The sequence below is a fragment of the Acomys minous genome (genome assembly GCF_964271855.1).
Source record: "Acomys minous genome assembly, chromosome: 15".
Lineage (NCBI taxonomy): Eukaryota > Metazoa > Chordata > Mammalia > Rodentia > Muridae > Acomys > Acomys minous.
In genome coordinates this window covers 96,368,322-96,392,250 of record NC_140497.1, presented here as the reverse complement: position 1 = coordinate 96,392,250, position 23,929 = coordinate 96,368,322, and the positions used below count along the sequence as shown (strand labels likewise).

Sequence of the window (23,929 nt, the reverse complement as noted above, 5' to 3'; positions counted from 1 at the left end):
TTTTTACAAAATTGACAAAATTTTTGAGGCATTTATTTTTCTGTGTTAAAAAATTCAAGGGTAATGTTTAGCAGCAAAATCAACATACGAAACTAACAATAATTTTCCATATTTTAATTTGAAAACTTAGAATTCAGAAAATAACAAATTATTTAAACACAAACATAAAAATACACACAAATCTAATTCACTACAATTGAAACTCAAAAAAAAAAAAAAAGACAGTTATTTGAAGGTGTCTTAAAAATAACTCGGTTGCATGGGGTGGGGGATAGATGCACTGTATCTCAAGGCTTACTTGTATATTGCACATGCAAAGGAGGATGCAAGCCAAAACAAACAAATGAAAAAAAAACAACTTTGGAAGATCTCTGATTCTTATAATTTTACTGAATAGGAATTTCTGGTCAATGTTTTTCTTAATTATGGTTCACAACAGTTACTCAACCAGATACTATTGCATATTTTAAGTCATTAGTATGAATTATTGAAATAAGAAAGACACAAACACAAAACAATTAGACGAGAAATTGTCTTAGCACATGAAATACGCCTGGGCCTTTTTTCATATATTATCATTGCTTCTAAATATAATCTCTTAGGAAACTCATCTTTTCACTTGAAAATTTTAGAATAGAATTATATTGATCCTAAGAAAGTCTTTTAAGTCTCTGTAAAATGCATATAAATGATAATAATTAATCTAGTTAAAATAGTTTACGGCTTTTCAGTACATATTACTATAGTTATTGCACAGCCCTCTTAGATCTATACTAGCAAGTCCATAAATCATATCCAATGTAAAATAAAAGTTCCAACAGTCAAGAATGCTTATATTTAATCAGACATAATAATTGAAATGACACCAAAATAAGTTTCTTTCTTATTTCAGGTAAGATCTAGCATGTTGTCTGTGTCTAACGAACAGGATTATCTACCACATCTTAATTATTCACTAAGATTATAAGCAAACAAAATAATGAATAACTAACTCATTTTCATGTTATTAATAAATTTAAATTCTTATTTAAAAGTCGAAACTGTAGCTTTAAATATTCTAACTAAAATATAACATCCAGGGCTACAGACAACTTTAAACTTGTATGAGCTTATTTTCCTATGCATTTAGCACGTCTACTTCCGCACATTACCTGAAAACACCGCACTATTATTGGGACGGCTCTCTTTCCCTTGGTCGTCCTGGCTTGGACAGGGGTGGGCGGGCTTGGTTGAGCTGGTCTTTGGTTCCCTCTGATGAAGCTCCAAATGACATGGTCGCTCTTGGGACTTCGTGTCACCATCCAAGCGCGTGCTGTGCTGCTGAAGGTCATCAGCCACCTCACCTGCACTGTTTACTTCTTCATCTTCTGGGAAAGGCTGTTGGCATCCTTTGGACAGCACACCTAACCTGTTCTTTTGGCCTGCTGAGGCACACTGTTTATCTTTTCTTGAAGAGTCTTTGCTACTGGGACCCAGGAGAATGCTTTCATGTTTATGTACACTGTTGCCTTTACTGTCGTGTTTGCCCTGTGCAGTAGCATCTTCACTTTCTTTTGAAAATCCGGAGTAGCCCGTCCTTCCATGAAGCTCATAGGAAACACCATCAAAAACATCGGAAGGCGAAGGAGAATCTACCGAGTGCGGGAAGGGGGCGTGGCCTTCCCCCTCGTCAGACCCCACCTCTTCACATTCGTCCACCGAGAGCAGCACTGACCTTCTAAACTTCTTAGTTGCAGAAAACTCACGCCTGTCATGTTCCGTTCCGTCTTCAAAGGCTAAGTTAATTATTCCCTGAATGTGCTGAGTACCTGAGTTGAACGGAGAGCAACTTTCGCCGGCATTTTCTGCTTCAGAGCGCTCGTCTTCTGTCTCATCTGCTGACGAGGAGGCCTGGTCCACCTCCTGGGCAAGAGGGCCACGGGCTCGCGGGGCGCTTTCTGCTTCCCTGGGACGGGTTGCTGTGGGTCGAGACCAAGCTTCTGGCTTTTTCCTAGGGAGCTCCTCGTCGCTCGCTGAGTGAGTCTGGAGAAGGTCTGCCCCGCCTTGCCTTTTCACCCTGACTTCCGCTCTCAGGTCCCCCTCGTGCACTTTCAGCTCCTCAGGGGTGCTGGTATCGCTGCTGCTTCTCCCAAGAAAATCGTGGCACAGAGCGGTGCTGCACTTGGAGACGCCTCTGTCGTTCGAGCCCTCGTCATCCTGAGATCCGCCAGCATCGTAGTCTTCAGAGCGGGGCTTTATGTCGTCCGAAGATGTGGTAGCACTGCCAGTGTCGGATTCGGGGCTCTCCCTCTGATGTGTGGCACTGGGGTGCAAATCCCAGGGACCCACGAATGGAGCTTCCGGAGTTTCATGGCTCTCTGGGGTTTCTGATGTTTCCATATTTTTGTGATTTTCTGATGGTTGTCCCAAAAGACATTCGGAAGCGGCAGCTGAGTTGACCTTAGCACGTTTACTACCGTCTGCAACAGAGTTATCCGGTGCCTGGCTTTGAACTGCTGGCTTTCTTACATGAAATGTGGGTGTCCTGTCCTCCTGAACAGGGTTTAGGGTACCACTTGTCCCTTCAGAACTACACAGCAAAGCATCTTTCACTTTCAGACAATTTATGTTTTTGGTGTCTGTGGTTTTCCCCACTATTTGCTTCTCTCTGTCTGAGAGTAGATAAATTCGCTCTGCTTTTGCAGAGTCGGGATCACAAACTAGGTTAGAGTTTATGAAGTTGTCATTTGGAGTTGAAATCACGGGTTTTAGAGCAGCGATGTTAGGGCAATTGGAATTCTCGTTGTGATGATTTGAGTCCTTGTAACTGGGTGTGGTGCCCTGATCTACACCGGTTTGTTTTGCCTTCAGTTCCTGCGTTCTTGATTCATCTAGCTGTGAACCACTTTGGCATTCTAGCTGCAGGGTGGTCTTCTCTCTGATGCCTAACGATTGCCCCGCCTTCTGTGCCAGGGATGCTCCCGGGCCACTGGTTTCAGAAGCAAGGGTAAGCGGGGACTCAGGAGGCCTCTGCTTTAAAACGTGCTTCTTGTTGTCATTTGCATTGTGGGACATGTCTTTCCCTGGGGGTGCTGCCTCAGGTCTGGAAGTTCTCTGAGAGGCCTGTGCTTGCAGCATCCCTTGCCCAGGAAGCAGTTTTTGCTTTGAATCTTTAGTAGTCAAAGTCCCACCTTTCCTGGACTGACTTAAGCTTTTAGGCACTGGTACCAGTTTTGCATTAGCCTTCTGCAAAGTCGCGAGTCCCTGCTTGACACTCTTCCTCTTAGGTGTCTGTCTGTCCGCACTGTGCCTCAGTCTTGCCACAGTTTCATCAGGCTGCCTTGAAGAGACTGAAGCCTTTGCAGGGTGCACTGACTCTCCTTGGGATCCTAACGAAGGTCAGAAATGCAAAGTCCTCTCAAATTCTGAGTGAAATTTAATGTTTTCAAATCACGTTAGAGAAAATAAAATCAATAAAAACCAAAGGGGGAAAAAATCTAGTATTGACAGACAAGGAATAATGTGACAACGATAAAGTAAAAAGAATAAAGCCAAATGCAGGGGGACTATTTCAGACCTTAGTAAAAACCCTTAAAGAGAATCTCTTTTCACCAACAGCCGTCATTGTTACACTTAAAGTGGATTTGCATAAATATGTAACAGGAGAAAATTGGATTTTCTTATATCAAAGCAGCAAGAAAGATCTTCTCTTTGAAGTGCTTTTTTGGGGGGTTAAAAACACAGCTGAAAAGAAGAACTGACATAAAATAAAATGGATGTTTGTTGGCATTATTAGTTTCTCTTCAGCCTGGAGGACTATGACGCAGCTGAGACTGCACTGAGGACCAGATCGTTGGCTACAGGAAATGCACAATTAGTTTTATTAATTATTCATTTAAAATTCCATGTATGTGTTCTGGTTAAGGTCTTAGAAATGAAGTTTGGGGCCCTCAAATTTACCAACCCCGGTTACCAGCTCTATTTGTGTGTGGGGGGGAGTGTGGAGGGGAGGTGTGGGGTGGGTGTAGGGGGAGGGGTGGGTGTAGGGGGAGGGGTGGGTGTAGGGGGAGGGGTGGGTGTAGGGGGAGGGGTGGGTGGGTGGGGGCTCCAGAGACTGAAACCAGGGATGTGTGAAAGATAAGCAAGTACCCTACCACTGAGCTACCCCGTCCTATAAAACTGTTCATTTCTGACTTCTAGCTGTTACTAGAATATACATAATTTTCTTTGCCTTAGTTTTTAATTGATGTTCAGTATTAATTCATTATGCAAATCAAGATTATTTTTTGGATTATATAAACTGTTCTTAAACATGAGTGGTTAGTGACTGTGCATACACATGCACATGCATGCATGCCAGAGGTCAATCTGTGTGTGTGCATGCTAGAGGTCACTTTCAGTTTGTGTGCATGTGAGACTGTGTGTGTGCATGCTGTGTGTGACTGTGTGTGCACACGCGCAGGTGTGCATGCCAGAGGTCAATCTGTGTGTGTGCATGTGAGGCTGTGTGTGCATGCTGTGTGTGACTGTGTGTGCACACACGCAGGTGTGCAAGCCTGAGGTCACTTTCAGTTTGTGTGCATGTGAGGCTGTGTGTGCATGCTGTGTGTGACTGTGTGTGCACACGCACAGGTGTGCAAGCCTGAGGTCACTTTCAGTTTGTGTGCATGTGAGGCTGTGTGTGCATGCTGTGTGTGACTGTGTGTGCACACGTGCAGGTGTGCAAGCCTGAGGCTATTCTCAGTTGTTACTCCTCGGGAACTGCGCACTCTGTTCTGTCAGATCCAGTCTCTCAGCAGGACTTGGGCCTCACTGATGAGGCCAGGTGGCCGGTTGACCACCAGCTTCAGGGATCCACCCATCCACTTCTGCCTCTCAGTGATGAGATTCTAGCACACGTGGCTTTGCCCTAAGCGTTATGTCCTGAGCCATTTCCTCGGCTCCCACCCACCCCTTCCCTTCCTTCCTTTCCTTCTTTTCTTCCCTCTCTATTTATTTTGAGACAGTGTCTCATGTAACACAGACTGGCTTGAACTCACTATATTGATCAAGGATGACTTCGCCTTTATCCTCCCAATGGAAGGTCTCCAGGCATGTGCCACTAGGCCGGAAAGTAATATTTAAAATAGGCTGTTACATGCAGATTATGTAATCTAGTCAGTATTCCTTCTCTTGAACAATGAGAACAGCAGCTCGGTGACAGTCCTGCAGGCCCTCCCTCCCCGCACACAGCTGCACCGCTTCTGCTGCTCTCTGAGAAGCTGCCGTGCTGGATTCACAAGCAGACTTCCTCTAGTTAACAAGGAGGCTTTCAAACACCTAGGCGAGCCACACAAAAGGAACAGAAATGCAGACCTGTCAATAGCTCCTTTAAATTTCTCTCCATGAAGTAAGGAAAACCAAAACGAATCTCCTAGCACCAATGTATCTATCTAAAAACCATAAAACCCTACCTTAATATTCTAAGACATATGCACAGTAAATAAAGGCATGTTCTGTTTTGCTTGTCTACACTGGCAGGTCTGGACAAAACTTTGATTGTCAAGCTCTCACAACACCCAGAACACCCAGTGTTACAACTCAGGACCAACACCCAGAACCCTCAGGGTCACAGCTCAGGACCAACACCCCAGAACCCTGAGGGTCACAGCTCAGGACCAACACCCAGAACCCTAAGGGTCACAGCTCAGGATCAATACCCAGAACCCTCAGGGTCACAGCTCAGGACCAACACCCAGAACCCTCAGGGTCACAGCTCAGCACCAACACCCAGAACCCTCAGGGTCACAGCTCAGGATCAACACCCAGAACTCTCAGGGTCACAGCTCAGGACCAACACCCAGAACCCTCAGGGTCACAGCTCAGCACCAACACCCAGAACCCTCAGGGTCACAGCTCAGGATCAACACCCAGAACCCTCAGGGTCACAGCTCAGGACCAACACCCAGAACCCTGAGGGTCACAGCTCAGCACCAACACCCAGAACCCTCAGGGTCACAGCTCAGGATCAATACCCAGAACCCTCAGGGTCACAGCTCAGGACCAACACCCAGAACCCTGAGGGTCACAGCTCAGCACCAACACCCAGAACCCTCAGGGTCACAGCTCAGGATCAATACCCAGAACCCTCAGGGTCACAGCTCAGGATCAACACCCAGAACCCTCAGGGTCACAGCTCAGGACCAACACCCAGAACCCTCAGGGTCACAGCTCAGGATCAACACCCAGAACCCTCAGGGTCACAGCTCAGGACCAACACCCAGAACCCTCAGGGTCACAACTCAGGACCAACACCCAGAACCCTGAGGGTCACAGCTCAGGACCAACACCCAGAACCCTGAGGCTCACAGCTCAGGATCAACACCCAGAACCCTGAGGGTCACAGCTCAGGACCAACACCCAGAACCCTCAGGGTCACAGCTCAGGATCAACACCCAGAACCCTCAGGGTCACAGCTCAGGATCAACACCCAGAACCCTCAGGGTCACAGCTCAGGACCAACACCCAGAACCCTCAGGGTCACAGCTCAGGACCAACACCCAGAACCCTGAGGGTCACAGCTCAGCACCAACACCCAGAACCCTGAGGGTCACAGCTCAGGATCAACACCCAGAACCCTCAGGGTCACAGCTCAGCACCAACACCCAGAACCCTCAGGGTCACAGCTCAGCACCAACACCCAGAACCCTGAGGGTCACAGCTCAGGACCAACACCCAGAACCCTCAGGGTCACAGCTCAGGACCAACACCCAGAACCCTGAGGCTCACAGCTCAGCACCAACACCCAGAACCCTGAGGGTCACAGCTCAGGACCAACACCCAGAACCCTGAGGCTCACAGCTCAGCACCAACACCCAGAACCCTGAGGGTCACAGCTCAGGACCAACACCCAGAACCCTGAGGGTCACAGCTCAGGACCAACACCCAGAACCCTGAGGGTCACAGCTCAGGATCAACACCCAGAACCCTCAGGGTCACAGCTCAGCACCAACACCCAGAACCCTCAGGGTCACAGCTCAGCACCAACACCCAGAACCCTGAGGGTCACAGCTCAGGACCAACACCCAGAACCCTCAGGGTCACAGCTCAGGACCAACACCCAGAACCCTGAGGCTCACAGCTCAGCACCAACACCCAGAACCCTGAGGGTCACAGCTCAGGACCAACACCCAGAACCCTGAGGCTCACAGCTCAGCACCAACACCCAGAACCCTGAGGGTCACAGCTCAGGACCAATACCCAGAACCCTCAGGGTCACAGCTCAGGATCAACACCCAGAACCCTCAGGGTCACAGTTCAGGATCAACAGCCAGAACCCTCAGGGTCACAGCTCAGGACCAACACCCAGAGCCCTCAGGGTCACAGCTCAGGACCAACACCCAGAACCCTCAGGGTCACAGCTCAGGATCAACACCCAGAACCCTCAGGGTCACAGCTCAGCACCAACACCCAGAACCCTGAGGGTCACAGCTCAGGACCAACACCCAGAACCCTCAGGGTCACAGCTCAGCACCAACACCCAGAACCCTCAGGGCTATAGCTCAGGACCAACACCCAGACCGTCCTGGTCACTGCAGACTTACCTTGAGTTTGAGCCAGGGTTGGTGGTGCACTCTTTGTCCGCGGCTGAGCTGCTGTGAATCCGTTGGTGCTCCCTCTTTTCTTCACAGTTGTCTGTGGTGCAGAATCAGGAAGTCCTTTGCCACTCATTTTTTTTATTACACTAAGAAAAATGATTGCATTTAGTATTATAGTGATACGGTAAAACATGAACTTGCAAACACCTGTGTACGACCACAACCGTGTATCATCACATAATTTGTCAAGAAATAGAGAGCTATTCTTTCTGAACCTAGTTTTGAAAGAGTAGATCACATATGATTAATCATAACTTCACATTAAATATAGCTAAGAAGCTTTTACTACATTGCATCTTTTTATATAATGTGAAAGTTTAAAATTACAATTTCATGAATTAATTTAAACAAAGAAGAATATTCTACATTTGGCTAGGAGTTAGTATATAAACAGCTTGCAGAGACAGTCAGGTGAACAAAGTAGAGGCCCACCTGCTGTTCATGTTAGTGTCTTGGTCATGAATGTTTTTTCTATTGGATGTTCCATTGGTAACTCTTGAAACTGGTCGAGATTTTACTGCTATAAAGTAAGAAGTATCAGCCATGAGAAAGAGAACATTAAAAATAGTAATAAGTTGTATAAATATACAGGTTAGACACTAAAAATCAAGTGCCAACATGGGAGAGACCATATTTGCTCAGTTTGACACAGGCATAAAAACACATTTTAGCATTTAAAAAATAACTAAAGCATGCCAAAATCATCTAGGAACTTTTAAGTATTAGGAGCTACTAAAAATGAAGGTTTTAGGGCTAGGCATACAGCTTATTTAGAAGTGCTTGTCTAGCCTAGCCAAGCCTCCAGCACCTCCAGCACCTCATGACGGCATGACGGGGCACAGCTATCGGCCCCGGGAGGCAGAGAAGACAAGCAGAAGTTCAGAGTTCCCTGAGCTACATAGCAAATCTGAGGCCAACGTGGGCAAGTGGAGAGGCCCTTTCTCAAAACAAAACAAAACAAAACACCATTTTTCTGGACTGTTGAGTTGATGGAATAGAATGCCTGTTTAGCATGTATGGGTCCCTCTCTCTCTCTCTCTCTCTCTCTCTCTTGCTCGCACACACATGTACACAAACTAAGAATGCTAAAACCCACCTACAGCTACTCCGTTTTTCACCACGTGTCCTGGAGGATCACCGACATATGGCGTTGCATCGCAGCATTTGCCTCCTACTGTTCCGTCTTCTTTTGGCTCATCCACACAGCTCGTGGAAGTCAAAAGCTCCATACTGGAATTTGTAGATCTACTGGAGGGTCCCACCGTGGCGGGGCATGCGGACTCCTTCCCTGGCACTGCTCTCAAAGGCCTGGCTCTGGGTTGCATGCTCGGGTTTGCGGTGAGGACCTTGGGCCTGGCCCCCGCGGTCTCCCCGTTCTGGTTCCTGACCCCTTCTCCTTGCATGTTGTCCTTCTGTCCAGCTGCTCTTGTAGGTCTCCCCGCAGGAGCTCTGGGTGACACACCTTCTGACTTTGTGCTATCACCGTTTTCTGTTTGGGGCTTTATTACAGTTTTAGAGTTAAGGCCAGGAACATTTTTGCCCCCAGTTTTCAATTCCTTTGTAACCTTGGACATTTTTGTGGCCTCATCAGACTTGGATGCTTTGTTTGTACTGTTTCTGCTGGCGCTTGACGTATGCCCAGATGCTCCTAATCCATCGGCTCTCATTTTCTTAGTAGAGAGACGCACTCGACACAGGTTTTTGTTATTTTCCGTCCAGGGTTTTACTTTTATAACATCAACATTGGAGCCTTGTCTCCTTTGCTAAGGAAGGAAGGAAGAAAACTATAAATCAACACATATTTGACATGGAATACTTCATGTTTCAATAAAGCTTGGGTTTGAGTTTCTGTCGTTACTTAGTGAGACAGGGTCTCACTATGTAGCCCTAGCTGGCCGGGAAGCCACTCTGTAGACCAGCTGGTGGGGCTCGGCCTGCCTCCGCCTCCCAGAGCTGGGGCTGAAGGCATGCTCTATGACACCAGGGAAGGTCACATCACACTGGCAAGTGTGTACCCATGGAGCCACACAGGCCTAGCACTGACGTTCTGATTGTGACTTAGGATCACTCAAAACTTGAGGTATCGTTTATCATTTTCATAAAAATTTTGGGTTATTAACTATATTGCCTTAATCAAATCTGAAATACAGCATTAAATGTTTATCTGATTCAGGTGTCACAGTGGAGACTAATCGGCAAGAGTCAGGCTGCCCTGATAAGTGACGCTGGAGGGTCCATGCTAGTGGTCCTTCCTGTCTCTGCCCTTCATCCTGATAACGGAACCCTCGGAACGTCTTCTGTGGCTGCTTTCACTTGTCATATAAGAAACTGGGTATAGCCGGGCGCGCTGGTGCACGCCTTTAGTCCCACTACTTAGGAGGCAAAGTCAGGCAGATCTTGTGAGTTCAAGGCCAGCCTGCTCTACAAAGCGAGTCCAGGACAGATTAAAGGCGTGCGCCACCACGCCTGGCTAGTATCTTTATTCTTACACTGACACTTAGCAAGCTTCGCCGTGAGATGGTCTCCTTATGCTTGAGGCTGACCCCACTTAGCTCATTGCACCCTTGTGTGCTTTGAACTATTATGCTGTGGGTCAAATTATGTATTTTTTAGATAAATACACTACAGCATGAAAACTATTTGGTACACAGGCACTTCTAGGCAGCTTAGGCGTCTATCTGCAGCGTTTAATTACACTCCTGTAAGTGCACTGCCATCTGGGGCGGTCACCACAGAGGAGCAATCCTCCTGAAGGAGAGCACTTTCGTTTGACACCTGCCCTATGGTAGTGGCGCTTCACAGCTCTGTTGAGACAAGGTTTTGCTATGTAATCTAATTGGCCTTGAAGTCACAATCCTCCTGCCTCACATCGCTAGTGTTGGATTACTGATGTACCCTACCATGCCCAGCTCACCGATGTACCCATAGGAGGCAGCAGCATGAAGAGCCACCACATACCTAGACCCAGCACTAACGATTACCAGGTCCTGGCCAATTTTGCTTTGTTTGTACCCACTTCCCATTTTTAAAAACAAACAGCAACAAATAGAATTTGTTCTATTTTGTTGTATGGAAGGGAAAGCAGCTCAGTGCATGGCTTGGGTAGGACAAGGCCCAGCACACCATGGGGGGTCCCCAGCACACCATGGGGGTCCCCAGCACACCATGGGGGGGTCCCCAGCACACCATGGGGGGTTCCCAGCACACCATGGGGGGTTCCCAGCACACCATGGGTGGGTCCCCAGCACACCATGGGGGGGTCCCCAGCACACCATGGGGGGTTCCCAGCACACCATGGGGGGTTCCCAGCACACCATGGGGGGTTCCCAGCACACCATGGGGGGGTCCCCAGCACACCATGGGGGGGTCCCTAGCACACCATGGGTGGGCTTCCCAGAAAAAAGCACATAGAAACAAACAGGAGCACACTCAGCAGGGCTACAAGGAGTCCAGTGGGGTCAACACTCTTAGAGCTGGGAATTTTAGGTGAGGAGGTTCAAAAGTGTCTTTCATTTGTTTTTATTTTTTTCTTGTTTAAAGCCCATGCTGGGTTTGACCCACCACTTCCCAAGTGCTGGAAGTGCAGGCTGCATTGGCACACGCAGCCAAGTGGTCTTCACAGCGGTGATGCTCAGCCTCAGTGTCTCAGATGCTGGGTGGAATGCGGGCTCAGGACAAGATGCACACGCAGCCGACTGTCAAACACTCCAGGAGGTTTGCTGACGAACTCTCCATTGTCCCAGTTTCCCATCAGAGATACTAAGGGCCTGAGCTCTCCCACTTTAAGCCGAGAGCAATGTCATGAGTGCAGAAGCTGCAGTTCCTCTCTAGCGGGCGATAGGGAAGGAAACTGGGTTCCCTCCCACATGTGCAAGGGCCGTATGTGCTTACATCTACCTTACGACACTGAGTGAATGAGCCCACGTTATCAGTGGAAGACACATGGGTTAATGTAATTTTGTTCTTATGTATTTTATTGATTACACGATTAGCTGTATAGTAACATTTGGAAGGAAGAAAATATATTTCAGGCTATAATATAATTATCAAATGACTTTATTAGACAAAGGATCTCTGGAGCCTCTGTGCTGCATCCACGGGAAGGCTCTTTTTACGTATCTCACCCCATAGCCTCAAGCCCAGGCCGTTACCATCCTACTTACTGTTTATAAGGTCTTGACTACTTTTGACATTATATAAAAAGAATCCAAATAAATTAAAAATAAAACACACCGTGCTTTTGACACAACTTGCTTTCTTTACTTACAAAGAGAAAACTGGAACAAGCGAGCCTGCTCTTGTGACAAAGCTGGCTAACTAAAAGCAGACACCAAACTGGATCATAGACGTCTAAACAATTGCTAGCTTACTGGAACAGCTCCAATGCGTCATTTGCCAAAAAAATATTTCAAGGAAATGAAAGGCATAATTCCTATACCAGATGAATATGAGAAATTGACATCATTTAAAAATGTGTATATTAAATGCTGCTGATTTTTTAAGATTCAAAATGTCTTTCTTTTAAAAATAGCTTTAATTTAAAAAAATTAATTTTGAGACATAAAATAATAAATTTAAATAGCTTTCTCATTGAAGCCAGAAGTTTACCTGAGAGCTGGTGAGTACAGGCTTCCTGCCGAGCCTTCGATCATCACCTTTGTCAAACGCAGCTGTAAAGCAAAACAAAAAACAAGTGGTTTTTATCAGAAACATTATTATTATCAGAGAAGTACAAGAAAAATAGAATGCCAGGAGAAGACACTACTTTTTGATAGAAATTTTAAAACAATTAAACCTTTATTTTAGAATAAAGAATCTATTCTTCAATCTTAACTCTCTGGTTCGAAAAGTTTATGTTCCTAAAATTAATAAATAAAAATGTAAAATCACGTACATTATTTTAAAAACTTCAGAATTTTCACAAGTCATAAATTTTTAAATAGCTGGCTTCATTTAGTTTTCAAATTTCAAAAAAATAATATTTACACATAAATGTAATAAGAGAAAAATATCTAATTACTGTAAGTAACTGAAATTATCTGCTGAAATTAAAACTATTTTCTAGTATTACAGACCGATTATAGGATGGTGGAGAGAGAAGAAAACCATGCAGGTCCCTGAAGATAAGGCAGAAACAACCTGCAACTCACCTCACTCTTGCTGGAGCTAAGTAGAAATCCACTTTACGAGTCATTTACCTGGGAATCACTGGGAAACTCATGCTTATACTTTTGAAACAAGAACTGGAATGACACCAGAAAAACAGGGACTGTGACCTGAGGGCTAAAGCCCAGCTCAGGTTTTCAAGGTTTACAGGGCTCGACGGTTTACTTTGAAGGAGGAATTTATCTGCACATATAATTTCTCCATTTTTTTTTCCAGCGAAACAGCTACCAACCGTCTTCTACAACCTCTGTTCCATAGGATGAGTGCTGCATGGCAGAGCCACCACCTCAAGACAGCAAACACTGAGATGGAGCAATCAAACGACTGCATGATAATCCAGGAATTAATACAAAGTCTCCTCAGATCAGTAACTCAGTAAAAACCTGAGGCTGTGGGAACAGAGGCGACTCACAGCAGTGGCCACCCATGTCCGGGTTCACTACAGTCCGACACACTTACTATTGAGACCGTGACCCTGGTGCTGCGTAACACACTGGAAAGTTCATATGATAATTTCGTTACCACTGACAATTTGTCTAGGTATGCATAAATAAGTAAGTGTAAACTTACACGGACTTTTAATTAGTACTATGATGGACCAAAGAACACTTGAATCCAACTTTGTTGTGAAATTCTCTAAAAAAAAGAGAAAAGCAAAGTTTGCCCCCACCCAGAAGCAAGCTCAGAGGGCGCCCGCTGCGGGGTGCTGGTCTCTGCTTCTTCCCAGTGCAGACTTAGAAGGAAACGCTGGCGCCTGAAGACTGGCATAGAAAAGTACAAGGAAAAAGTGTTCGATTGCTAAAGATTTGATGATTTTTCTTCCATGAAAAGGGAATATCTTCAAAAACTGTTCTTTAATTATAGCTAGGTGCTTTATTAAGCAGGTTTCACCATTAATAAGAATTTAATATAGCTAAGATAATTTATCACACATGGCTTCCATGTTTCATAGCACTAAAACGTTTGCTCCATAAAATATAATCTTTTAGCTTAATGTTAAAAAAGGAAAAAGAAAAGAAAGGAGAGCTGCTGAACACGGCAGTGCTGTCTCAAAGCACCTGCTTTAACCTAAAAATAGTCACGAAGCCATTTTAGCTCCACACCCTCAAAATTCCATTTCAATATCTTTAAAACACACATTTTCTGATAGACACACATCTTTTGTTTAACACTAATGTTTCAGACAGCACCTAGCAAATGTCAGAGATCACTGTGCGGCTCCTGAGGGACCCTCTGCAGCAGCGCACACTGCAGCCCTGACCAATCAATTGTGAAATAAAGCTATCTAAGCTCGGCAAAGCCACAAGGGAAGGTCCTTGTGAAAAGGTAAAACGCATTTTCAAAGGGAGAAAGTATGTTTGGTGGTCTGACTACACAGATCATGTCAGTTTACTCTAAGCTCTTCATATGGATTTTTTAAAAAGGTAAATCTAGTTTGAATATTGCAGCTAATATATAGAGGACTAAAATGATACATACAAAGGAAAGGAGTTTCATTTTCTAAGAACAGAACATAAGGTACGTTTTTTTCCAAGCCGCCCAGCACAGCATTTAGTTTTGGGTAGCGCTCACTCGACCGCAGAACACAAGCTCGCAAACACTAATGAACTAGCAAGCTGCCACCAGAAGCTCTGCCTCACAAAGACCGCAGAACGAGAAGGAAAACTTGGAGGGTAACATACCTGCCTGAATTTTCTGCTGGTCCTCTGTGCGCATCAGTTTCCAGCTCACCGTGTGACGAACAGCGTAGAAAGACTGAACCAGGAAGGTCCACAGCTTACCACGCACGGCTTGGATCTTGCACGTAAAGCCCTGTGTGCCAGCGACAAATCAGCAGCTGGTGAGAGCCGCGTTGTCATGGCAACCAGTCATTATTCCTTTCTGAATCTACTTACTCCTAAGCTAGATCAATGATGTCATCAGTTACAGCTCTAAGATCATCGAGTGCATGCTATTTATGAAGGCTTACTCATTAAAGGAATTTTATAGTGAGCACGAAGCTAAACGCTACTCGTTAAGTATTTTAAAACAATTGGTTTTTATATGAACACCTTTCACAACCTTTTCATGTCTACTGGGACATTACAAGGTCAAATACTCTATGTAATAATAATACATTTAACAAAATATTTTTATCATTTTTTATAGAATAAAAATGCAAACAAGTCATAATGATATTAAATTTTCTTTTTGAAGTTAACCTAATTTAAAATAATATTTATTTTGAAAAAAAAAAAGAATTACTAATACCATAAAATAAAATACACTAATGATTAAAAATACTAAAATATACACTTTATACATATAAGTTTACTGTAATTAGCAGAGAAAAATACCAAAGTTACATTGTGCCAGATAATATTGCTAAGTTGTCCTTAAAGTTAAGGAGCCAAACTTCAAAATTCTAAACTTTTATAAAAAAAAAAAAAAACTAATATGAAGGCAAACACAACTGAAAACCTTTTTATTAGTAAATATTACAAATCTATATAAGGAAGTCTACCAAGCCCCAGGGTGTCCTGTACATAACTTCCATGGCTGTGCAACATTTACACTGCATGTGTGTCTTAAAACCTTACACCATTTCCAGTATCACATTGTTTGAATGAAGTCTGTACCATTTCCTCTGTTCTTTCAGAATTCAGTAATGTGTCCAGAGCCATAAGAAGAGTGCAGCTATTTTCAGTGGTAATATTGTCTTCAATTGCTTTAAAAATTTTGTCCAGCAGGTGAGCTGTGCTGCTCATTGCTTGTGACTACAAAACACGGAAGTTGACATTTAACGAGATGCATGTTAGACACGCAGAGTGCTAGAGTCTCAGCCGCACAGCCACCAACTGCCGCGGGGCCTACACGTCGTCACCCTTTCTGTCTGAAAGACTGTACGGGCATGTGTTCCCCCTTCCACACACACACAGAGGCACCCAAGCACACGCATGTGCACACACGCATGTGCACACACGCATGCATACACAAAGACGCATACATAAACATACATGCACACACGTACGCACACAGGGTCTTCATGAGCTAACACAGCCCTAATGATACAGCCTACCACTTTATTCAGTGACTGATTTTAGAGACAATGGCTCCTGATGAAAATAGAGTTTTCGAGAACCATTATCTTTACAACTTGGGCCTCTAGAGTGTGGCCGCAGTGACTGTGGGCGAGAGCTGGCCCGAGTCACACTGCGCCTTGCCAGGACACTCAAGCCTGTCCCTCCTGCTCTCTCATCTGAGGCAAGAATCCGTCCACCACGGCTCCAAATCTGCTGCAAATATGCCATCTGCTGTGGAATTTACTCAAGTCAGAATAATTTAATCAAAGGCAACCTGACTCTAAAAAAACACTTATGCAATTAAAATCAGCACACAACGACGGGACTAAGTAGGGCACATAATCTAGACACCGTACCTGCAAGAGGACAGTAAAGCCTTCGCTCTCAATGATCTGAGGGAAGTTCCCGACAATAAATGCCACACACTCTTCTTGGAGCTGGGACGCCATCGCCACGGCCGCCTCTGCCCACCTCACTCTGGGTAAGCCCGCGATTAGCCTGTCGCTCTCCATCAGAAGAAAAGCGGCATTCCTATGGTTCTAGAATGTTACAAATATTTGGGAAAGTTAGGTGGTATTACCAGCCATAAAGCAACTGTGTAAGCAAATCCAGTCCTTTTGATTTCTTGGGATGTTTCCTACAAAGAACAAAGCTGCTGGCCGCTCTTGTCTCTGTCACACCGATGACAGACAGGACTACGTGGAATGGGCCAGGAGCAGCGCGGCCACCAGCCCCTTTAGTGACAGGAGCCATCTTCGACGGTATCAGCAGAAGGGCCGGCCAGGCAGCCCACACTAATGTTAGAAGTAGCAGGTTACAGCTTTAAGCTGTTCAGTTGTGAGATGGATTCCTTGGACGGCAGTGAAGTGGAAGGCTGCGTACTCGGCGTGGCGTGGATGTTGGGCATTCTCTGAGCTATTGATGTAGTAGAAGGCAGCATACTCGGCGTGGATGTTGGGCATTCTCTGAGCTATTGAGAATCTGGCCAAGGCGCTGTCTTCCCTGATCCCTCAGAATGTGACACCATGTTCTTTCTGGACAGGGTGTCAGAGAACTTATCCCTTCCTTTAAAGCTGTTTATTCAGATAAAATTATTCAAGTACGAGCATAACATGTGTATGTTTGACATCTGGTTTTGCTCCCCCTGTGCTGTGGGGCCTCCTGCAGAACTGGGTCAATTAGGTTTTTAATATGAGCATCAAAATCTTAAAAGTTTTACTCTTTTTAACAGTGCTTCATTGAAATGTAAAATGTCTCAATTGTCTTAAGAGAATAAAAAATACTCAGCTAGGCTGAAAAGGTAGTCCAGTGGTTAGAGCACTTTCTCCCTCGCAAAGGGCTTGGGTTCATGGACATCCATAATGCCAGTGCCAAGGGATCTGGCACCAGGCACACACGTGTAGAGGTGTACACACATGCGTGTGCACGTGCACACACACACACACACCCCTGGAGTCACAGATGGCTGTGAGCCGCCATGTTGCACTGGATCCTTGGGAAGAACAGCTGGTGCCCTGACTGCCCAGCCAAGCCTCCACTCTCATTTTGTTGTTTTTAAATGCACGATTCTCCTTTGCTCCTGTGACGACTTCCTAAGTAACTGCATTCACTGAGACGGAGGCAATAACCTGGTTTTCCCCACTGCAGGCGCTACGGAGGAGCCAGTCAAATGCAGGGATGCAAATGAACTTGGCAGATAGCTACCAACTGCTTACTATATATACGCACATATATGCTTTAATGGTAATAAAACTGAGTATAGTTTATAGCTTAGCTTGGAATCTACTGGAAATTTAAAATATGGACATGTTTAAGTGATGGCAGATGATACAGAATTTTCTCACATTGACTTAATGTTAAATACTCCGAAGTATGGAGTACAAAGAAAAAATGCTATGTTTCTGGACCAAACACAAGATTTTATTTCAAGTTAATATGATTCAAAATTTAAAATGAATATAAGGTGTCATGGGGAGGCCCATCTCACTGTAGGCAGTGCCATCCCTGGGCAGACGGTCTTCGATGTAAAAGGAAGGAGGTGAAGACGGCATGAGGAGCAAGCCAGGAAGCAGCACCCCTCCGGCTCTGCCCCTGTGATGAACTGTAACCGCGAAGTGAAAACGAAATAAACCCTTTCCTCCCCATGTTGCTTTTGGCCATGGTTTTATCGTAGCAGTAGAAAACCAAACTAAGACAAACGTTTCCTTGCCCTTATCCCAGATACTCATCTTCAAACCAATATTATTTTTCTGCATCTTTCCCGAGTGACCTCTGTGTATATGGAGCCGCATATATGTAACTTTCCCTTTACTTCATTCAAACGAAGGAGTTAATGTAAACGGCACATTGCACCCTGCCTTTTATACTTAATGTACATATTTCAATACCTAAAGAGCTCTTTTAGTGTGTGTGTGTGTGTGTGTGTGTGTGTGTGTGTGTGTTGACAACACCTTGCTATATAGCCCAGGAGAGCCCTGAACTCACTCTCCTTTTACATCAGCCTCTAGAGTGTTGGGATGACAGGCAGCAGCACTACGGCTGGTCCTTTCATTATTTCAGGAGTTAGGCCCGTAACACAAGAATGCTGTAAATGCCTAAGTGCTCTGTCAGAGCACGCTATTCTCATCCTTAACCAGGGTACCACGTCGCCGCTCCAAGGCTCTGGGAACATAACGCTAGTGACCTTTAGCTTTGCTACATGTCTGGGGCTCGCTGAGCACAGAGAAACAGAGGTGACCGTAAGAAGACGGGAGGGTCACAGAGTAGCTTAGACGCGCTGACAAATCTCTCCATCAGGAGACACTTACACTGTACGAACACTGGAAAGGTGGGCTGTCTTCTAACACAACAGAAAGTCAAAGTTGTCTAATGGAAAGAGAGTTAAGGAAAATGATTTAAAAAAAAAATCAAGGAAGTAAGTTCTAAACAAAGAAGCAGGGCAGGTCTCCAGAAGAGCAGGCAGCTCAGAGCTCCACACAGGGTGAGCACCATGACAAAGCGAGCCACAGAGTAACAGGAGCCTAGTGAAGTCACAGCACACTGCAGCCTATGAGGTACCGAGTGGCACCACATTAAAGAAGTGCACACGCCATGAAGACCTGGCTGCTGCAGTGCTGCCGAGCACTGAGACTGCTGCGTCAGGGTCCTCGCTGGGTGGGGACCTTGTCTCAATGCTGACGGCTGCTAAGTCATCAAGATGGTGTTTGATGAAGACTGCGGAGATTGGTGAGTTCTTAAAACAAGATGAAAAAGAAGTCTGCTGTGTTAACTGGCCTTTCATCAAGAGATCTCTGTACAGATTGTGATTCTGTTGCTCCTACAAATACTTTACAGTGAACAACAGAACTTTTAAAATGTGAGTCAATAGTCTTAAACCCTGAGGAGGAGAATTAGTATCTCCTGGGGATGAGCCTCTTTAAAAAAAGGGTCAGCTCTGAAACCACATTTACAAACCACACTGAATGGACTCAGCAGGTCGCACTTATGTGTTTATGCACGTATGCATCTGTGTGTGTGTGTATGTGCGCGCGCGCGTGACTGCGTGTGTACACATGTGTGTGTGCACATGTGTGCATCTGTGTGTGTACACATTACAATAATCAAAGAGGCCACCAATTTGAGATGGAGTGGACATTGGAGTTGTAAGAAAAAGGAAACATGTGAGGGGTCAAGGGAGGGAGGGAACAGATAGTGATGCAATTATATTCCAATTAAAAATTTTAACAAATGGAGCTGGAGAGATGGCTCAGAGGTTAAGGGCACTGACTGCTCCTCCGGATTCCCAGCAACCACATGGTGGCTCACAACCATCTATACTGAGATCTGATGCCCCCTTCTGGCCCGCAGGTGTATGTGCAGGCAGAGCACAGTATATCTTGTTTCTATAAAAACATTAACATTTGACTTCTGCACTCAAATCTCTGTAAGTACTGCACAGGCGGAAGGGAACAAACATTCTGATGTACACACAGAGCATCCAGACTATACTCACCAAGGACTGGACCAGCCTATTGAGACAAGTTTTCTGAATCTCAGGAGGTACGTTTGCAAAGCTTCTTTCTGACCAAAACCTTGCAAAATGGCTTATAATCCAGCTGTTGAAATAAAATAATCCAAATTAGAGTAATGAAAACATTTGAAAATCAATATTTGTTTTCAATCATATAAACTGACCCTTACTTTTTTTTTTTTTTAAAGATTTATTTATTATGTAAGGTGTTCAGCCTGCTTGTACACCTGCAGGTCAGAAGAGGGCACCAGATCTCATTATAGATGGTTGTGAGCCACCACGTGGTTTCTGGGAAATGAACTCAGGACCTTTGGAAAAACAGACAGCACTCTTAACCTCTGAGCCATCTCTCCAGTCCCTGACCCTTACTTTATTTTGTTGTTTGTTTTTGCTTTTAGTTTTCAAGACAGCCCTGACTGCCCTGGACTCACTTGGCAGACCAGGCTGTCCTAGAAGTCACAGAGATCCACCTGCCTCTGCCTCCTGAGTGCTGGGATTAAAGGTGTGTGCGCCACCACTGGGCTCCCTGACTTGGTTTTATTGGGCTCCAAGATGGACTTAGTTATATTCCCTTCTGGAAGCATAGTGAGCATGAGGCTGTCATGCTCGCAGACAAACACTGGAAAAACCAGGACTCTTAACCACACAGGGCACCTCCTCAGTTGAGGAGATAAACTACCTGCTTCCACCTAGAAATCTGGGAGTGGATATTGTTAAAGACCTGGTGTCTGTTTTGCTCTCTGTGGCAGCAGACCTCACCAAATCCCCCAGAATGTTTATCCCAGCCTCTCCTTCCCTAGCTCCCAATTAACAGAACCCACGCTTAGGGGGGATGTCACATGGACTTTACAGCCTGCTGACCTCTGTGCTGTCTCAGAGGCCACACCAGATCTGGACCCTTTAGCGTACAGCCCGCCCTCATGGTCACATGCACTTTGTAGAGGGGTTTCTAAGTAGTCCCACCTTCAGCTTTACTGTGCACCTGGAACCTGAATGACTCTTGCCTGGAAACTCTTTTCCAGATAGTATCGTGTTTAAATATGCTGACAACGAGCCTCATGGAGCCAGACTCCCCAAGTCTGATGCAGACAAACTAAGCCAGGCTGAACGTGGTTTGTTCCCTCGCCTGCCATGACGCCTAGAAGGCCCGTGCTCCTTGCCCTGTGCGTGTGGCATGCACACAGGAACAGGTACCTAAACCCATGTTGGTTATTTGTACATTTTCACATGGCTATGTTCATCTTCAATGAAACTGACTCCACACATTTTAATAACTCTAAATCCACAGTTCTTCTCAATGATGCAACTCATTAAGAACTATTTGAACTGTATTGAAAAAAAAAAAAACAGAGCAAGACTAAAATTGCCCACAAACTTTGGTGAGCAAAAGCATACACTAAACACACGTATGCATAAAGGACACCCCACCAACAGCGATATGTAAGATAACTTACTTCATGCAGTCAGTGAAAAGGCTTTCCACTCCAACTGAATGAGCAATAATAAGGCATTCTAGAACCGATGCCAGCGTTCTAGGAACAGGCTAAAAGTGACAGAGAACATCACAGTTAGTTGTTTTTGTTGTTGTTTGTTTGTTTGTTTGTTTTTCCTGAGACAGAGTTCCTCTATGTAGCCCTGGCTTCCTGGAACTCAGTCTGTAGACTAGGCTGGCCTCAAACTCAGGGAGATCCTCCTGCCGTTGCCTCCTAAGTGCTGGGAATAAAGGCTGAGCCATCACCGATTGGCTCACATTTGTCTTTTTAATTTCCAAAGGATGAAAAGTATCTTTATAAATAAAATCTGATTTATGTACTTACACCATAAAATACATACAATTCAAATTTTGGTAAATTTGAAAGTTTACTTTTTGGAGATCTAGAGTCAGAAAGATAAGCATTACACGCTTTCTCTCACATGCAGATGAAATTTTAAGTTCATACCCATCTGTGTGTATGTGCGCGCATGTATTTCTGTAGGACACTAAAATAGCAAGGAGACTGAAGAAAGGATGAGGAGGTGTAAGGGGCAGGAGGCAGCAAGGGACGCGCAGCCCTAACAGGAGGTGCAGGGCATAAACGCAGAGTGCGCACTACTTGGAGCGAGGAGAAAGGACAGAGTAGTGGGGGGAATGAGGGGTTTTTTTGTTTTTGACCTTTAATCAAAATAGGCATCATTGCTAATTTTATACGATCCATTTTGAAAACATGTTCACTTCCTACACTCAGTTCTCTATCTGGAATTAACTACTGCAGAAATATACTTGCAGTCATATTCTAGTTAGTGTCTATTTTTTTCTTAAAAACAAACAAACAAACACCCTTTCCATGCAAAAACCAGTACACAGATGTTTAGGGAGGCCTCAGTCACCCACAGGATGCTCTCCACTGGGGATGGGGTGAGTGAACTGTATGCATAGACACACCTGGTAGAGTTAGCCCCGAAACCGGGCAGTGGAAACCTGAGCTCCAATCTGAAAGGCCTGATTCCCAAGCACCAAGGCCCAAACTCCAACCCCCCCAAAAGACATGCCCCTGACTGTGGGAACCCATGCCAAATTCTGCCATGTCAGAAATCCTGTGCTTAGGTTGTATGCTGTGACCTTCAAGTTGCTGACTTTTACCTCACCACAAGGTCTTGTGTTCTAGGCTATCCTTGGACTATTTACTTTTGAAAGAAGTAGGGAAATCCTAACTTGGAACCACCCAGAGGATCAAGGAAGTTCTTACAGGAAACTACTCAGAGAACTAGGAAGTTCCACAGGGAGCGATTCAGGCTATTGCGTTCTTCTTGCCGTGGGAGCTAGGGAGAGAGGGGTCAGAATAGATCCTATTGACCTTACTATATAAAGTCTCACTCGGCCGCATTAAAGAGGAATCTTGATCAGAAATGTCCTGACTTGATTCGTTATTTCTCGCGTCTCTGTAGCCTACTTTCAATCCCCACTCCCTCTTTCAGGTGAACCCTGATTTGATTTTTCCCGCGGGCTGGGACCCGACGACACCTGACTGTGTCCCAGCATGACAGCGTGGTAGACAGGAGGAATGCTTGGGAGGCACTAAGGCTTCCGCTCAGCATTCCTCAGAAACCCATGTAACTGCCTCTGCCACCTGTGACACAGCCAACACTCCACCCCCAGGCTCAAGGTTGGGGGTCCCTGGTCTCTATTAGACAGACACATATCAAAGCCACCGGGATCCCCTGGCCTGCAAACCCTGCCTCACCCATGGCTCCTTTGTACTTGCCCTCACTAGCACTAGAAGCTCTTTGTAACTTTCATTGCTTTCCCTGGCCTTTTCCTACTCTGGCCGTCTCAGAGAGAGAGGCAGCCATGCAAGTGTGGACTCCCCGAGGAGAGAGAGCCGTGCAGCACTTCATGTTCCCAAAGAGCCTTCTTTTTGCCAAGGAGGGGTGCTTTTCCTGTGCCTTAGCTCACACCGAACAGCCCAGAAAAACCAACACTCATCTGCTAGCTGCAGTTAGCACGACATAAACCCTGAATTAACTTACTTTCGCAAAGCATATTAAAGAAATGATGACTTTAAGGATGATGTACAAAGTGGGTTTGAAATGCACAGTATAGAATCTTTCTTTAGACAGTAAATGTGTGCCAACCAAGAAATGTCCCAACTCCACCAGAAGAGGGCCGTGCCCCGAACCAGGGACGAGCTCAGACATGGTATAAGGAGATGAGAAACTGTAAAATTATAAAATGTAGGATGCTTGTTTGCTTGTCCAGCCTTGCTTGCCCAGTGGCCTGAGAACTTCTCCCAGTTCTGGAACTGCTGACCTCAAGAGTTCCACCCTAATTCCCAGAACAGTTACATGCAAATTTGCACATATCAGATGTCCTCACAAGAGGTTCCCTCAGGCCAGATGTCCTAATGTCCATATGGTTTCCAGTGATAAGCAACCTCACCTGCTTTGCGGTTTTTGCCTTTAAAACTAGCCTGTAACAGCTACTCGGGGTCCTTCGCCTCCCGAGTGCTGAGGAACCCTGACACATCAACAATTGGGACCTTTGACGTGTCAGTAATAAATTTTACCTATACCTATACATCTCAGCTGGTGTGACTTGA

At 45.3% G+C, this 23,929-nt stretch overlaps 1 protein-coding gene across 5 annotated transcripts in view; it reads right to left on the bottom strand.

Annotated features, from left to right (window-relative positions):
• LOC311584428 (protein SPO16 homolog) overlaps positions 1–23,929 on the bottom strand; it is a 100,574-nt gene that overhangs the window by 42,456 nt on the left and 34,189 nt on the right. For 2 of the 5 annotated variants that reach the window (XM_084758728.1, XM_084758729.1), the window contains exons 8-17: positions 21,308–21,396; positions 19,836–19,938; positions 16,201–16,383; positions 15,362–15,538; positions 14,465–14,594; positions 12,225–12,286; positions 8,713–9,379; positions 8,049–8,136; positions 7,563–7,702; positions 1,152–3,368 (exon numbers count right to left, since the gene is read on the bottom strand). In XM_084758728.1, coding sequence (XP_084614854.1) covers positions 1,152–3,368; positions 7,563–7,702; positions 8,049–8,136; positions 8,713–9,379; positions 12,225–12,286; positions 14,465–14,594; positions 15,362–15,538; positions 16,201–16,383; positions 19,836–19,938; positions 21,308–21,396 — 3,856 coding nt within the window. The remainder of the gene's footprint in view (positions 1–1,151; positions 3,369–7,562; positions 7,703–8,048; positions 8,137–8,712; positions 9,380–12,224; positions 12,287–14,464; positions 14,595–15,361; positions 15,539–16,200; positions 16,384–19,835; positions 19,939–21,307; positions 21,397–23,929) is intronic. The other 3 variants (XM_084758730.1, XM_084758731.1, XM_084758732.1) reach the window with 2 other exon arrangements.